The sequence below is a fragment of the Rhinoderma darwinii genome, chromosome 4 (genome assembly GCF_050947455.1).
Source record: "Rhinoderma darwinii isolate aRhiDar2 chromosome 4, aRhiDar2.hap1, whole genome shotgun sequence".
Lineage (NCBI taxonomy): Eukaryota > Metazoa > Chordata > Amphibia > Anura > Rhinodermatidae > Rhinoderma > Rhinoderma darwinii.
Genome location: NC_134690.1, coordinates 350,591,869 through 350,609,731, shown reverse-complemented (window position 1 = coordinate 350,609,731; position 17,863 = coordinate 350,591,869). Strand labels below are relative to the sequence as shown.

At 41.4% G+C, this 17,863-nt stretch overlaps 1 protein-coding gene across 2 annotated transcripts; it reads right to left on the bottom strand.

Annotated features, from left to right (window-relative positions):
- Positions 1-40: 40 nt before the first annotated feature.
- LOC142760044 (cystatin-like) lies at positions 41-16,957 on the bottom strand. 2 transcript variants are annotated; one of them, XM_075862941.1, is made up of 4 exons: positions 16,782-16,957; positions 5,074-5,294; positions 3,059-3,178; positions 41-416 (listed from the first exon to the last, which is right to left on the bottom strand). In XM_075862941.1, the coding sequence occupies exons 2-4, from the start codon at positions 5,284-5,286 to the stop codon at positions 339-341; spliced, it is 411 nt and encodes a 136-aa protein (XP_075719056.1). In that variant the 5' UTR covers positions 5,287-5,294; positions 16,782-16,957; the 3' UTR covers positions 41-338. The 2 variants fall into 2 exon arrangements, with proteins under 2 accessions (XP_075719056.1, XP_075719055.1); XM_075862940.1 differs by having other exon boundaries at positions 16,759-16,956.
- Positions 16,958-17,863: the final 906 nt, after the last annotated feature.

Here is a 17,863-nt window from a genome sequence, read left to right as displayed (position 1 = left end):
TGTGTGTGTGTGTGTGTGTGTGTGTAAGTCATGAAACAAATTCTAATGTTGGTTTTTTATTTGATAGTTCTGTAGTACACATATTTTTTCCATGTTGATTCATAGATTTTGACATTAATGGTTAATTAAAACAGGCATAGACAATGCTGAAACCAAACACAGTATCTTTACACCTATTCATCTACTGGTAAAATATTCCTCCCACTTTGGATCACATATTTTTATACACAGGCAAAACCAACCGAAATCTACATCTAAAAGAAATAACGATCAATGACAATAATTGTAGTGAATTTGCAAAAAAATCAGTGTCAGAATCATAAACGAAAGCGTGAGATTTATTTACAGTCACTATTAATAAGACTGTAGCTCTGTGGTGGTAGACTTTTGAAGATTAAAAATGTACACGTATTCACCTGCAAATATAAGAGAATAACATTAGAAACAGGCAACTATAGAAAAGGTTTTTATTTTTTTTTTACAGTTAGGGCAGTCATACTATGGAATTCCCTACCCCAAGAGGTAGTAATGGCAGATACTATGCCGGCATTTGATAAAAAGGCTAGATGTTTATTTACTGACAAATATCATTGAGAGTTATAACTAAGCAAGCAATAAATGACATGTAATTGATTGAGAAAGGTTGGTTGTAACTATACAATACAACCCCCCCCCCCCCCAAAACAAAAAACAACAGAGTAAGGCCTTATTGACACGACAGGGTCCCGACAGAGTCCGAGTGTCGGCCGATGAAATCGGCCGTTTTTCCCGGCCGGTTTGCATTCGTTGTGACATCAGGGGCAACTCCTGAAGGGGAATCCCCATGTGGCCGGTGATTCCACTTCAGGAAAAGCCCGTCGCCTGTGTCCATTTATGGACACTAAACGTTACTGGCTTCGCCTGGTGTGGAATCCCCGGTCACAGAGTGTTCGGGGATTCCACTTCAGGAGTTTCCCCTGATGTCACTGTCCAGTGAACGGCCGAAAATAGGGCATGTTCCATTTTTTGATGGCCCGTTTTCCCGGCCCGTCAAAAAAATCGGTCGTGTGAATAGCCCCATTAGGGGTCTATTGTTCCTACTGCAGCCGGGTGACAGCCGTTTTATGACCGGCTGTCAACCCGGCCGGGAAACCCTCTCGTGTGAATAAGGGCTAATACATATCTATGTATTATTTTTTGGGTTAATGTCTTATTAATATTATTGGTTAACTGATCAAATAAATTAAAAGGGCGTCTTAACAGATATATTTTTGTCTGTGTAGTAGGGTACTCCGTATTTTTGTGATTTTAATTTCACTATTACACACACACACACACACACACACACACACACACACACACACACACACACACACACATATAATACAATATATATTTATTTTTTGCACTGAGGGTAATAAAGTACCGATATTTTTTTTTCACGGATATCTACGGAGTGCTGCCTATTTTTTGTCTCCTCATATACGGGACGTTGGTCTGTTCCCCAGGGCTTGCACCCACACGCTGCCTGTGCTGCTGGGCTTTGGAATATATACACACACACATATATATATATATATATATATACACACATACATACATACACACACACACACACACACACACACACACACACACACACACACACACACACACACACACACAAACTAGCCTGTAGCTAAAGACAGCTGAAATAATATTACAAAGCATGATCAATTGTTGCAATAATGACAGCTACATCAATATAAAATGCTTTCTTATTTTGAAATGTATTATTCAGAACTACCCGGCACATACGTTATGATAAAAAAACAAAACAAAATCAGATTAGGCTGTGTTCACATCACCGTTCCTTTCCGCTGAGGGGTTCTGGTGGAGTTTTCTGTCTGGTTAATCCCCCAACAGAAAGGCAAACTGAAACCTTTGCTTCAGTTTCCCTCACCATTGAACTCAATGGTGACGGAAACCTAGCTAATGGGTTCCGTTTGTCACCGTTGTGACAGGGTTCTGTCGTTTTGAAGGAATCAATAGCGCAAGTCAGTCAGTGTGTTTGGTGTAACTTTATAAATAGTTTTTTATTAATAATAATTTTTACTTTTTCAGATACAGCTGCTCTGTATTATCTATACAGAGCAGGTGTATCTAGCGCTAAATCCTGCTTCCGTCAGGTCCGCGGGACTGACAGGTTCAGTGATAGCGGGTCCTGCATGTCTCTGACACGCAGGATCCACCTGTAATCTATAACATCTAAATTCATAACTTAGATGTGAAAGATTACAGGTGGACCCTGCGGACCCGCTGACACTGAACCCGTCAGGTCCGCGGGACTGACCGATTTAGGTCTTCACAAACTATACAGCTGCTCTGTACAGAGAATACAGAGCAGCTGTATCTCAAAAAGTAAAATAAATTTTTAATAAAAATGATAAAGTTACACCAAACACACTGACTAACCTATTAAAAACAAAAAATGGTGTGCAAAGGGAAAGGTTTTCGTAGCCTTTAAATGCTAACCTTTTTTTTAAAAAATGTTGTGCTCCGGAGATAGTTAGCAGGTGACAGTACACAAAGTACTTATTAGTAATATGACATGGTAAAATTTGTTGCGTTAAAAAGAAGAGAATTTGCAGTCATTAATATCTTGTACCCAGCATTTCATTAAATTGACTTCTAATGACACAATACTAATAAGACATTGGGGAAGATGTACTAATGTAGTCTAAGATTCATACAGTGTAAACTTTGACCAGGCAGTCAGAAGTTGCGCCAAATTTATTACATTGGTGAATGTTGTATGATAATTTGGGAGCGTCTTACTTGATTTGCTAGACTCTTTTCTCCTTCTAATACCACCTTTGATTTTGGCTTAGTTTGCAACAGAATTTTGTTCCAGTTTTTCGGCGAACTAAGGCGTATCTTATGCCCACCTCCACCTCCTTTTCACTTAAGCCCCCCTTTTTTGGAACACTTTTAAAAGTGTCTAGTGAGGCACAAACATCTTGTTTAACAAGAAATGCACCAAATTTTGTAGCTACGTTCCAGTATTTATTAACATAACATTGATAAATAGGGATATTACCTGTGACACTTCTGAATTGGCCACATCACAGGAGTCACCCAAACCATAGCCACCGCCATTTTTTTGGCAGGATGTCCTCCCAATTTCTACAACCAATTTGTAATTTATTCCAGCAACAACCTACATAAAAATGAATTATAAAAAGGTTTGCATTTATAAGACAACACTGTATTAGAAATTATACTAATGGTACATACGATCCCAAATCCACCAACCTGTGGTGGTAATAAATATAGTTATTGTAAATGCTGACTTTACTGTCACATTCCAATAACTTAGGGCCTGTTCACATCAGCGTTGCCCTTCCGTTGAGGGGTTCCATCGGAGCATTCCTTTGGGTTAACCCCTCAACGGAAAGGCAAACTGAAACCTTAGTCGACTGTGCGATTGATTCCATCAAAAGAACGGAACCCTGCCTCAACGGTGACAAACGGAAACGTTTCCGTCACCATTGAGATCAATGGTGAGGGAAACGGAAGCTAAGGTTTCAGTTTGCCTTTCTGTTGAAGTGTTAACCCTCAGACGGAACCCCTCAATGTGGAAGGGCAACGCTGATGTGAACACAGCCTTAAAAGATGCTCCTGTTGGTTTGTTTCCTCAAGGTAATTCCGTCCCCCCCTTCCTCCTCAAAAATTACTGGCAGATTCAGTGGCCACCTACAACATTTTCCTTAGGTTGGTTGTCAGATGGTTAAAATACAGCCACAAGACCCAGACCATTTGGGACGCAACTATAGGGTTTGTAGTTACACTTGGCTTTAGTTTCCATTGTGGACCAATGTTCCCTCTACCACATAGCAGGACGTCAGTAGTACAAATGGCACATGATGGTTGGGGTACAGATTTTACATAAGAGAATCATAGGGTTCTACTTGAGCAAACTTAGATTAGATTGCCATAGGGCTCCACGGTGATCCAAGTTCAGTTCTGTAGAGCTGTACGGGGTCTGGGTTATGCAGCTGTATTTCGGCCATTTGAAACCAGCCTTAAGGCTTTATTAGACGGAGCGATTATACATTTTTATATAATCGTTCAAATGTAAGAGATAATCATGTGTAATAGCATGCAATAAATAGTTGGGTTTCCGTGGATTGGCCACATCTACCTGAGTGAAAGATTATCATTCGTCCCCGACAAATTCCCTCGTCTAATCAGAAATCTTCAAGTCGTCAGCATTTCACAGAGGAGGACAAACGAGCAATGATCGCAGTTACAGCTGAACATCGAAAATCTTTAGCAATTATAGTCACGTGTAATAGACCATTTTTTGAACGCAAACGACTCGCTAAATCATTACTCGTTGCTCGTTCATGAAAGAATATCTGCCTGTCTAATAGGACGTTTTATACTGGGCGATTATCGGGCAGACAAGCGTTTATATAACGCTCATTGCCAATAAGTGCCCTGGGTAAAAAGGGCACCGATCAGCAGATGAACGAGCAAAGACTCGATCATCTGCTGGCCGTATCGTTTTAAAAAAGTAAAATATTATCGTTGTCAGTAGCACATCTCCCTGTGTAAACAGGGAGACGCACTGCCGACATGATAATAATGTATGGGGATGAGCGATCGGAGTAACGACCACTCGTCCCCATCCATAGCTCCGTATGACAGGAGCAAATGAGCGCCGATCAATGATGACTGGATGATCGGCAGGTATAAAAGGCCCTTTAGTTTGTATGTAGTTGAGATAAGGAAATTAGATTGTGAACATCACTAGGGATTGGGAATAAAGATGATGTATTCTCTGTGCAAAGTTGCAAAATGTATAGGAGCTAAATTAAAGGGCTTTTCCCATAAATAGATGATAAATGTCTGATCACGGCGAGCTGGGAGCCCCAGCAATAACGAGACCGTGGGTCCCCGAATCCCATGTGTAAATGGAGTGGTAGTGCACATGCGTGGCCACCACTCCATTCACTTTATAGGTCACTGACGGAGATAGACCTACAGTGATCAGACATTTATCAGCTATCCTATACATGATTTATTGAAACATTGACCTCTTTAAGTTACCTGAACGTAGGATGACACGATTTGGAGGAGTCTATAGATATGTACATCATTTCCTGCTTCATTGTACTTCTCAACAGCAAAGTCAGCAGCCTCTTGAACATCCGTTCTATTAGGATCAATATAGCTATAACCTCCAACAAAAGAAATGCCACAAATAATAGCAGGGCTAAGACACAAGGCAACCATAAGGCACATGTACAAATTCACAGCCATGATTTTACCTGAAAGAAATAGAGTAAATCTATGAACATTAACTAATAGACAAAAATGTATTACCAAAATATTGTTAAGATGGAATATATATCGTATATCACATCTCCACAACAGAACTGAATCATATAATAAGCCTGTACTTACTAGTTGCAATCTTCCAGTCCTCACTCACAAAGGACACTTAAAAATAATTTCTCAACTTGTAAATTCTCCGGGTTTATTTATTAGCGCCACCTTGCCAGGATAGGTGTATATATTATTTATTTTTAGTTTTTTTTCTTGTAGACATAAACACTTAATAAGCCAGTTATATTACTCATAATGTCATGTCATTTAGTTTGAGTAACTCCCAAACACCTCAAAATGCGCCACACAGTTAATTATTCTGAAATTACATCGACCACTAGTATTGAGGATACACAAGTAATGTATAATATAGGAGTTTTTAGGGAAATCACTTTTGGGATTAGCATGAAAACAACATGAGCACTAAGCTCTTCTTTCACCCTTCTTGTTAGAGGCTTTGTCACCAGATTTTCCAACCCCTATCTCCTATTGCAGCAGATCGGCGCTGCAATGTAGATTACAGTAACGTTTTTTTTTTTTCAAAAACGAGCATTTTTGGCCAAGTTATGACCATTTTTATATTTATGCAAATGAGGCTTTCTTAAGTACAACTGGGCGTGTTTAAAGTTAAGTCCAACTGGGCGTGTATTATGTGCGTACATCTGGGCGTTTTTACTTCTTTTACTAGCTGGGCGTTGTGAATAGAAGTGTATGATGCTGACGAATCAGCATCATCCACTTCTCTTCGTTAACACCCAGCTTCTGGCAGTGCACAGACACACATCGTGTTCTTGAGAGATCACGCTGTGACGTCACTTCCTGCCCCAGGTCCTGCATCGTGTCGGACGAGCGAGGACACATCGGCACCAGGCGACAGAGGCTACATCGACTTACCTGCAAACGCCGATGCTGCTGCAGAATCAACTGGTCATAACTTGGCCAAAAATGCTCGTTTTTGAAAAAAAACACGTTACTCTTATCTACATTGCAGCGCCGATCTGCTGCAATAGGAGATAGGGGTTGGAAAATCTGGTGACAGAGCCTCTTTAAGTGTTTTGGAACATATTTGCAGGATTTTAAATAAATAAAAATTAAATTAAAAAAAAGTCCATCATGTTTGTCAGAGTAATGGGGGAGGGGGGGACACCCTTTGATCGCATCACAGGGAAACCCTGTGAGCGCTAACAATGGACATACCTTGTATAAACAGACAGCCCAGGGTTAATTTAGGAGTTAAATTAATTAAGAAAAAGTAATGTTAAGTAAAAAAAATAAAAACATTTAAAAAAAAATACACACAAATGCACATTTTTTACAATTATTATACTTTACAAAATATAAGTCCCAAAACATAAAATGATATACACATATTTGGTATCGCTACGACCATAAAAAATTGAACAATAAATTTGTAGCGTCATTTATGATGATTAGTGTATGCCAGGGGTGGGCAAACTTTTTGACTCGCGGGCCACAATGGGTTCTAAAATTTGACAGAGGGGCCGGGCCAGGAGCATTTGGAGGGAGTGTTTGGGCCGGATATACTAAAGCATTAAATGTAGTGTGTGCAAACCTCATAGCACAGTAAGAACACTACAACCCAATTTATTAACTGTCTTTCAAATGTGAAAAATAGCCCTTATCAGTTAATAAATTTGTCTCAAGGAATATGCAAGATATGGCATTTACATACTATTTCGCAGATACTGGGAGGAGGAAATGTAAATAGATTAAAATAACATACGCACTGTGATTTATCAAGAAAAAAGTTCTGTTGACTCTGTAAATTAGCTGCCAACCTCTGAGCAGTAGCCGCCCGTTCTTGTGTTGACTGCTTGCTAGCATAGATTGCATGCTTCGTGGCAAAGTGACGGCTGATATTGTACTCTTTGAAAACCGAAGGGCTTAATGGTGACGTGAAACGAAGTGAAAATTAAAGTGAAATAAAGAGAAATACGCGCCACATTAACCCCTTAATGACCGGGCCATTTTGCACGTTAATGGCCAAGGATTATTTTTTGTTTTTTCATGGTCGCATTCCAAGAGTCGTAACTTTTTTTTTATTACGTCGACATAGCCATATAAGGGCTTGTTTTTTGCGGGACGAGTTGTATTTTGTAATTGTACCATTTTTAGATGCTTACAATATATTGATTAACTTTTATTAACTTTATTTTAGGAGAGAATTGAAAATAAGCAGCTATTCCAGCATTAATTTTCACGTTATAAATTTATGCCCTTTACTATGCAGCATAAATAACATGTTACCTTTATTCTACGGGTCGGCACGATTACGAGGATATCAAATGTGTAAAGGTTTTATATGTTTTCCTATGTTTGCACAATAAAAACCCTTTTAGAAAAAAATTACTTGTTTTTGCATCGCCGCGTTCCAAGAGCCGTCATTTTTTTATTTTTCCGTCGATGTGACCGTATGTGGGCTTGATTTTTGCGGGCCAATGCGTAGTTTTCATTAGTACTATTTTGGGGTACATAGGACTTATAGATTAACTTTTATTTTATTTTTTATGGGGGGAATGGGAGAAAAGAGAGAATTTTGCCGTTGTTTTTTGCGGGTTTTTTGGACGCCGTTCATCCGGTGGTTTAATTAATGTGTTCATTTATGTGTTCAAGTTGTTACGATCGCGGGGATACCATATATGTGTATGTGTGATTTGTTTTGACACTTTTACTGAATAAAACCACTTTTTGGGCAAAAAAAGTAGTTTTATTTGATTTTGACTGTAATTATTTTATTTTTTTTCAACAAACTTTATTTAACTGATTGACATTTTTTTTTTAAGTCCCACCAGGGGACTTCACTATGCGATGTGCCGATCGCATATATAATGCTTTGGTATACTTAGTATACCAAAGCATTATTGCCTGTCAGTGTAAAACTGACAGGCAACCTGTTAGGTCATGCCTCCGGCATCGCCAAACAGGCAGTTGCGGAAGACAGACCTGGGGGTCTTTGTTAGACCCCCGGCTGTCATGGAAACCCGACGGCGACCCGCGATTTGTTTGCGGGGGCGCCGATCGGGTGACAGAGGGAGCTCCCTCCCTCTGTCAAACACATTAGATGCCGCTGTCACTATTGACAGCGGCATTTAATGGGTTAAACTGCCGGAATCAGAGCGCGCTTCGATTCCGGCAGTTGCAGCAGGAGCCAGGCTGTGTATAACAGCCATGCTCCTGCCGCTGATCGCGTGGGTACACTGGCAGTACCCGCGCCATCACAGGACGGATATATCCGTCCTCCTGCGCGAACTAGCAGCTGCTGAGGACGGATATATCCGTCCTTCGGCGTTAAGGACAACGGTCAATGTGTTTTGAGTGCGCCATCTATTGGGAAAACGTGGGCATTGCAGGGAAAGGGGAAAAAAAAAGGAGGTTTTTACTACGATTTGGACAAGTTCGGCGGGCCGGATTAAAAAGCCTAACGGGCCGTATGTGGCCCGCGGGCCGTAGTTTGCCCATGTCTGGTGTATGCTGTAAAAAGAAAAAAAGAAACAAAAACCTGTAGCGGAACTGCTTTTTTTTTTTGCATTGTTGCCAAAATAAAAATTTATATAAATTAAACAATAATGTAAATGTACCAAAAAGTGACACCTACATAAAGTACAACTTGTCCCTCAAAAAACAAAGTCAGATACAGCTATGGATATAGCGATCTTCATCTTGACTGTGATAACTTGCTGCAGCTTGATATCACACAGCAAAAGACATCGAAAAGTCCTTGAAAAACTCCAGATAAAGGATCTTTCCACTGTGTATTTAATGAGTTAAAAGTCAAGGTAAAGACGGCTACATCTGTATGTCAAACAAAAAATATAAAAGTTATGAGCTCCGGGAAGCAAAGAGGAAAAAAAATAAAATAACTGGTGTGTCTCCAAGGCCAAAATTGGCTGTGTACTTAAGGGGTTAAAAAGTCCAGGTAACATTGATTATAATGAAACAAATGATGACAAACGCTAGGACACTAGTGTATGTTTTTTATCCAAGAGTAGAAGAGCCAAAACTGCACTTAACCTTCGTTGGGGATTATATTCAGAAAGAATTTCTTAACCACGTGGTATTTTCAACAAAACAAATTAGTCACAAGTTTTTACTTTGCTTGAACTCAATGTAAGCAGGCTTTTTAATTTAATTTAAGACCCACACCTATCTCTAGAACGGGGACCCCTAAACCTTGTTCTACTGCTCTGTGTTGTGGCTGACTCGTGTGATTCCAGACCATGAATAGAACTGAATGGTAGTTACGTAAACAGCGTAGCTCGCATGCTACGCTGCTTCTGTAACTGCCATTCACTACCATGGGAGTTACGGAAACAGTGTTGGAGGCTCAGTGAGGGGCCTCAGTCGCAGATTTCTCCTCAGCCATGCTCCCTTGTTGAGTGAGGCACAAAAAAAAGTGTCTAAAACAGTTAATAAATGTGGTGAACAGCATGTGCAACACAATTCTGGCTAAATTTGAGCGAGACTTAGGGTATGTTCACACGGCTTATTTACGGACGTAATTCGGGCGTTTTACGCCTCGATTTACGTCCGAAAATGCACCTAGATAGCGTTGGCAAACATCTGCCCATTCATTAGAATGGGTCTTACGATGTTCTGTGCACACGGTCATTTTTTTTACGCGCCGCTGTCAAAAGGCGGCGCGTAAAAAAGACGCCCGCGTCAAATAAGCGCCTCAACATGCCATGATGGCTGAAATTACGGAGCTGTTTTCTCCTGAAAACAGCCCCGTAATTTCAGCCTTTACGGACGCTGCCGTGTGAACATACCCTTACAGGGCCGGCGTCAGCACCCAGCGAACCCGGGCAAGTGCCGGGGCCCACTACCCTTTGGGGGGCCCACTCGGCCGCCGGGGACAGTCGCTGCTGTCGTCACGGCATCACTGTCCATATATGGACAGTGATGTTGGGAGGAGAGAAGGAGTCCCAGGCAGAGCGCTAGCGGTACTGCTCCGGGACTCCATCTCTGGGGAAGCCCCTGACATCACTGTCCATATATGGACAGTGTTGTCACGGGAAACCCCAGAGCCATAGTCCCGGGCAGAGCACTACTAGCGCTCTGCCTGGGACTTCTGCTCTGCTCCAGACATCACTATCCATATATGGACAGTGATGTCAGGAGCAGATCAGGAGTCCCAGGCAGAGTGCTAGTAGTGCTCTGCTTGGGACTATGGCTCTGGGGTTTCCCGTGACAACACTGTACATATATGGACAGCGACGTCAGGGGTTTCAAATTTTTATTGTGTTTATGTGATCCATATATGTGGGGTTAGTGACTGCCTCCACTTTTGTTCTTGCACTCCTCCCATTCTGCCCTGGCTGATTTTAATTAGTTTAGTGCTGGTTCCTACCATCCCCAGATATATATGTAGGTTTAGTCCCAGTTCTTGGTGTATGGGCAGCGTAGGTTCCCACCTTACAGAGGTTGCCTTGTCGTGGCAGGTGAGCAAACACTTTTTGATCAAAATGTGCACTAAGAACCTCCCTATTTGTAAGTAGATTTAGCATTAGTGCATATTTATTTATATTTAGTGGCTTAGGTGGCATTAGTGTCCGCAGTGTGCTGTCGCCATATGTTCAAATCACCCCCTTTCCCTAGTTCACATGTAAAAATAAACAATAATAAACAGCACATTAGGTATCCCCGTGTCCGAAAATGGCCGAACTATAAAAACATGTATCCAATACGATGAACGTCGTAGGAGGGAAAAAGGTCAAAACGGCCGAATTACAGTTTGTTTTGGCACATCAGCCCGCAAATTTTTTTTTAAATAAAAAAGTGATCGAAATGCCCGATATTCCCCAAAATTGTATTAATAAAAACCACATCGTTCCACGTACAAATTTTTTACTTCCTTTCAAACGTTTACATTTTTTAAAGGTACTAAAACATAAAAAAAACTCTATAAATTTTGTATCACCGTGATTATACTGACCCACAGAATAAAGATAACGTATAATTTTCACCGTACATTGAACACCGTATAAAAGAAACCCATAAGAAAATGGCGGAACTGTTGTTTTTTTCCAATTTCAACCCATTCTTAATTTTCTTCCATTAGAAAGTACAACTTGTCCCGTAAAAATTAAGCCCTCATATGGCTGTGTCAACGAAAAAATAAAAAGGGGTTATGACTTTTTGAAGGCGGGGAGGAAAAAACGAATGAATAAAAACAGAAATTAGTCTGTCCTGAAAGGGTTAATCTTCTCACATGCCAATATGACGGTTTGTTATTTATTCACATTGGTATAAATAAAGTTGACATGAATCATCTGAAATTCAAAGAAGACTATGTGAACAGTCATCTCCATAACACAAAAGGATGACAGTCAATCATTGCAGAAAGGGTTTTGTTTTTATTGCTTTGTTACATATCAATTGGGCACTTCGTACATTAAATTTAATTTATTAAAGTTACGTCGGCCACAGGTGGTATCTGTGTTGCAATGGAGCCGTTGCTTCCGGTATTCCTGTGATCCTCCGACAGAGCAGAACAACAGGTGTGAACCCAGCCTTACAGTTCTGCATTAGGCCGGTAGTATAAAGTACGCCCACAGAGAGGCACTGTCTCTTTAACATTCAGCAATTACAAAATTGGGACAATGTGGGCAATGATGTCTTATCAAATTCTCTTAGCTTCTAGGACAGAGCCTTCAACTCCTCCCCGATGCAGGGGTATGTCCTCTTTAAATCCAGGCCCTTTCTCTATTTTGTAGCGGTCACTATCGTGGGAAGGCCTCAGGCAACTTCCACCCACCAAACATAATCACTACTTGCAGGGAGGCCCCTGGCAACTCCTCCCGCCATGCAGCAGTCTCCCTCTTGCTGGAAGGTCCCAGGCATCTCCACCTGATAACTCCAACTCATTGCTTGTGCAGGTAGGCTACCTGGCAACTCCACCTGCCCATTCCAGACCCACACCAGCTTCTGGGTCTTATCTACGTGCGTTGCTGGTCAGCACCAACAGCTTCCTGCTGCTCTAAGGGCTGTGTCCTGCACACCGAGCCTCCTGAGGCAGGAATATCCACCTCTTAAAAACGTAGCATAGCCCCCAGAAGAACGCAGGTAGCGCTCCTTCGCTTGATGCGTCCTCACCAGTTAAGGCGCAGTAGAAACAACTCAAAGATGGTGCCTGGGCTGTTTCTCCTGATGCCTACAATAGATAGCGTAAGCCACCATGGCCTGAACAGTTTTATGTAGCAGTAAACTTTGCTGGCTTGAGGACTGCACGGCTCAGAACGTGTGACCACAGGTCCAGTGCACATAACAATGCAGACTGACCACTAGGTGACAGCATAGCAATCGAAATATATACTGTATAACATAAAACATTAGCATTGGTCTCACTCCTGGTTTGAACTTGTAGGAAAGAATATGTTAACACAAACATGAATATGTACATTTCAAGGGACAGTGGCCTTTTCATGTGAAGGGGGCTGCTCCACATTCTTACATTCCCTCCATATTAAGAAGAAGGGGGGAGAGCCACCTTTCACAGGTATTGCAGCCTTTTCTGCTTGTACAAGCTCTGCGGCCCCTTCAGAACAGCTGATCGGCGGGGGTCCTGAGGATAGGCCATCAATTTTTACTGGCTGGAAAACCCTTTTAAGCTGGCCATAGACATTAGATGAATGTCGGCCAAACCCACCGATTTTGGTGGGACTAGCCGACCACCTAACGTCGTCACGACTCTCCCCTGATGGCAGATTTGGGAGAGAAAAGGGTCTGGAATGTTGAATTTCAACATGCCCGATACTGTTATTCGTTATTAGATAAGGGAGTCGACAGGAATAGCTGTCGGCCGACAGCTATCTAAAATATATAGCCAGCCTTACAAGCCAAAGCCAGTAGTGAACCCAAAAGCAAAGACACATATAAAGAAAATATAGATGCATCTCCTTCCTTTTATGTCCACCCATGTGTTTTACTAAAAAAAATGAGCAAAAAAACGTCATGTGTGATCGTGGCAGAAGGTAGGTTTTATTAGGCTGCACAAGTAGATATAAGAAAAGTAAAGTTTCAGGCTGTAAGGGGTCAGTCGTGTTTTTTTCTTTTTTAAAACCACGGCATGCTCTTCTTGACTTCTTCCCCCCCATAGGCTTCTCTAGGGACACTAGGAAAATGCATGCACATAATGACACAAAATAAAAAATATTTGCCACATTTGTTGTAAATCACTGAAAAAAATAAATTGTGTGAAAGGGGCCTTAGAATACTTGCAGATGTTGCGTAGTTTGGTGCAGAAAATCTGAATCCAAACCGTAGGTAAACACAGGTAGTTGCGCATGTAAAATCTGCACCTAATTGCGTTTTAGGTACGGTTTTTATATTTTAATGCGCTTTTATGTTGCGGATTGTGGTATGTTTTTCTATAAACTTGTCAGATACAATTCGCAGGATAAATTGACATTCTGCGGATTTTAAAATACGCACCGCTGATCCATTTAATGTGCAGAAAAATTCTGTAACATGTAGATGAGATTACTTAAAATCTAATTTACTTTGCTGTTTCCGTATTACGCTGCGGATTTGCCACAGCAAAATACACTTGGCAAATCTGCACATAATACGCATCGTGTGCATTTAGCCTTAGAATGCTTTTCCTCAGCAAAATAAAAGCTACCTAAGCAACAAAATGTAGATTGTATGCCATCATGCACATGCAGTATAAGGGTATGTGCACACGCTAAACAAAAAACGGCTGTAAAAAAACTGAGCTGTTTTCTTGGGAAAACAGCCCCTAATTTTCAGCCGTTTTTTAAGCATCAAGCGTTTTTTTTAATGCGTTTTTTGCGGCCGTTTTTGGAGCTGTGTTTCTATTGACCCACTTGAAAAAGTGGCTCCAAATACGGCTCACGTAGTGACATGCATTTCTTTTATTCAAAAAATGCACCATTGGAACGAAACACAGTTTTTCCCATTGAAATCACTGGGCAGATGTTTGGAGGCTTTCAGCTTCCGTATTTTCAGCCGTTTTTTGGGGCGTTTACAGCCTGAAAAACGGCTGCAAATAAGCCATGTGAACACACCCTCATGGCTCTATTTTGCAAGGAGCAGTAAAAGGCACTTATAGAAGCGCATAGGAATCTGACAACAAAAAAAAAATTATGTGTACGATCAGATGCTGTATATGCAAAGTTTTTCCCCCTAGAAGGAGATCAGACGTTAAGTTAGGGTGTATGCACAGTTGCACACGTGCCGGTAGTGGATCCTGCAGTCATAAAATGCGTGACAAAATCGCAAATTGTTTTACCTCAAACCAGCGTGTTTTTTTTCAGTGCCGTTTTTGACCGCAAAGCTTTACAGGCGGAAAAAAATGAAAAACACAAAGCTAGTCGCATGTAAATAGCAGTCACGTAGAGAAAACAATACCATGCATAACTAATCATAGATTAAGTTTCAGGCTACGTTTTTTCTTTTGCCTATAGACCTCCTATAGACAGCGTTTTCAGGTTTAAAGGGGTTTTCCCATGAGACATCTATGACATATTTGTCAGATAGATGCGGGTCCCACCGCTGGGACCCGCATCTATCTCTAGATCGGGGGCCCCCTAAACCCTGTTCTAGCTTCGCCTGATTTCGCCGACTTCCAGCCACTTCCTGGTTATATGGTCGGGAGTTACGTAAACAGCATAACTCGCTGACCTACGCTGTTTCCGTAACTCCCATGGTAGTGAATGGCAGTTACGGAAACAGCGTAGCATGCGAGCTACGCTGTTTCTGTAACTACCATTCAGTTCTATGGGCCTTATGGAAACCGCGTAACTCAGCGAGCTACGCTGTTTACGTAACTCATGACCATATAACCTTTTTCATGGTCGGAATTCACCTCAGAGCGACTGAACGGGGTTTAGGGGGCCCCGTTCTAGAGATAGGTGCGGGTACCCAAAATCTTTCTGACATTAAGGGTAAGGCGACTCGGAACGGCCCTGACACGGTCGAAACGCGGCCAACAACCGCGCTGGCACTATGCAGGAGCGGCTGACAAATACCTCGTTAAGAGGCATTCCGGTTACATGCGCATGCGCACTACCGCTCCATTCATTCTCTATGGGAGCGCCGGAGATAGCCGAGTGCGGTGTTCGGCTTTTTCCGGCACTGCCATAGAGAATGAATAGGAGGTAAGTTGTTGTAATTTGCAAAATCGTGTGGCCATAAAGGGTGTATTAATTCATGACCGCACGATTTTGCAGATAAAGGGACGGTTTAACCCGCGTTAACATGCGGCCACTAACAGGCTGTTTGACAGCTGCACCGAACATGGTGCCGTCGTGGTTGTTAGCCGTTTTGCGACCATGTCAGGTCTGCTCCGTGTGGCCTTACCCTTATGACATATCACAAATGTCTCTCATGGGAAAACCCCTTTAAGATGCACGTAAAAAACACCATGCATTTCAGACTGTTTCAATGGCGTCTTTACATGCATCTTTGGTGGTGTTTTCTATTTAGTGTCATTTTTGTACATACTTTTTTTTTTACTGTTTTGGAAGTTCTATAAAAAAAAGCCTATGCCAAAAACGCTACAAAAAAAAACGCCATACGTAAAGCATGCTGCATTATGATAAACACTGTGTATGTAAGCTCTATCACATTTTACTAAAGATTCTCAAGTAGCATTTGGGGGGGGGGGGGGGGGGGGGAGAAGAATCACATGCAAAAAAAACTGAGTAAACGCTGTGTGTATATCTAGCCATAAACCGGATCAAGATGCCCTCAGATGTAAAGTAATGAACTTAAATGTGAGGTTATTTTCACCCGCTTAGCAAAATACGTCTGAAAATACGGAGCTGTTTTTAGGCGAAAACAGCTCCTGATTTTCAGACGTTTTTGTAGCAACTCGCAATGGAGTCAATGAAAAACGGCTCCAAAGACGTCCCAAGAAGTGTCCTGCACTTTTTCGCGGGTGTCTTTTTACGCGCCGTATTTTGACAGCGACGCGTAAAATTAAGCCTCGTGGGAACAGAACACTGTAAAGCCCATTGCAAGCAATGGGCAGACGTTTGTAGGCGTAATTGAGCCGTTTTTTCAGGTGTAATTCGAGGCGTAAAACGCCCGAATTACGTCTGAAAACACTGCGTGTGAACATATCCTGAAAGAATAGAGTCTGTAAACGGAACGTTCATGATGTACAACAAAACAATGCAATATTACAATCACAACACAATGTGGGCATTACTTTTTGCTTTAGGCCCAGGCTCCGAAACAATATTACGCATAGGTATTATAGCCCCGTACGATATCAAAGGTAATATTAGTCTCTGGGAGGACATATAATCACATATCTTTATGCCCTTTCATTGCCATGATCCTCACCTTTGTGTTTAGGCCTAAAAACAAAATAGTTATGTTTTCTGCTTCAACTAAACACTACAGCAATACATTACTTACAGATCGGACAAGACAACAGTCACCTCCTTCTAATACAACCTGCGTTGGTTTCAATACTGCAGGTAGTTACATGTAAATCAGCTGCTGTGTATATGTGGAGATGGAACTGGTTACTCTGGATCAGCAGCTGATAGTCACGCCTCAGAAACGGAGGGGAAAAGCCCTGACAAGTACGTCATCTCTCAGCAATCCAGGAAGGGGGAGAGAAGAAAAGCAGCTGGGCAGTGAGAGAGGCCTGGCTGGATATGCTCGGTTTACATGAAAACAGATACAAAGGCGTACAAACGGAAACTGATTTTCTGATCTTTTGAATTTAGCATAATGTGTTCCTTAGGGTATATTCACACATGGCAGATTTGACAACTGTCCAATTCATCTGAATGAGGCTTCAAGAAATCTATTTGGTTGCTGCAGAAAAAAAAAATTCAGATATATGGACCACATTTTCAGTTGCAGAAATTTCTCCAACAAAATCTTCCACATGAGACTGCACCCAAAGGCCAGGATCACACTCTCAGTTTTTCAGTTTTTAGCTCTATTTTTGAACCCCTTCCTGCCGCAGCCCTTTTTCAAATTTTCATTTTCGTTTTTTCCTTCCCACCTTCCAAAAACCATAACGTCTTTATTTTTCCGTCTATATAGTACTATGAGGGCTTGATTTTTGCGGGACAAGTTGTAGTTTTTCACAGCACAATTTATTTTGGCATATAATGTACTAGGAAACAGGAAAAAAATTATTTGTGGGGTAGAAAATGAAAAAAACAGCAATTCCTCCATGTTTTTTTGCGCGCCGTTTTTACGGAATTCACTGTGCAATTAAAACAACATGTTAATTTTATTCTGTGGGTCAATACGATTACGGCGATACCAAATATATATAGTTTTTTCTATATTTTACTACTTTTACAAGTAAAAAACTAAGTGTAAGGCTGGATTCACACAAGCACATTACGTCTGTAATGGACGGACGTATTTCGGCCGGTAGTCCCGGACCGAACACACTGCAGGGAGCCGGGCTCCTAGCATCATAGTTACTCATATATTGTAATAGTTAAGACTTTTACGGACGTGGCGATACCAATTATGTTTATTTATTTTTTTACTA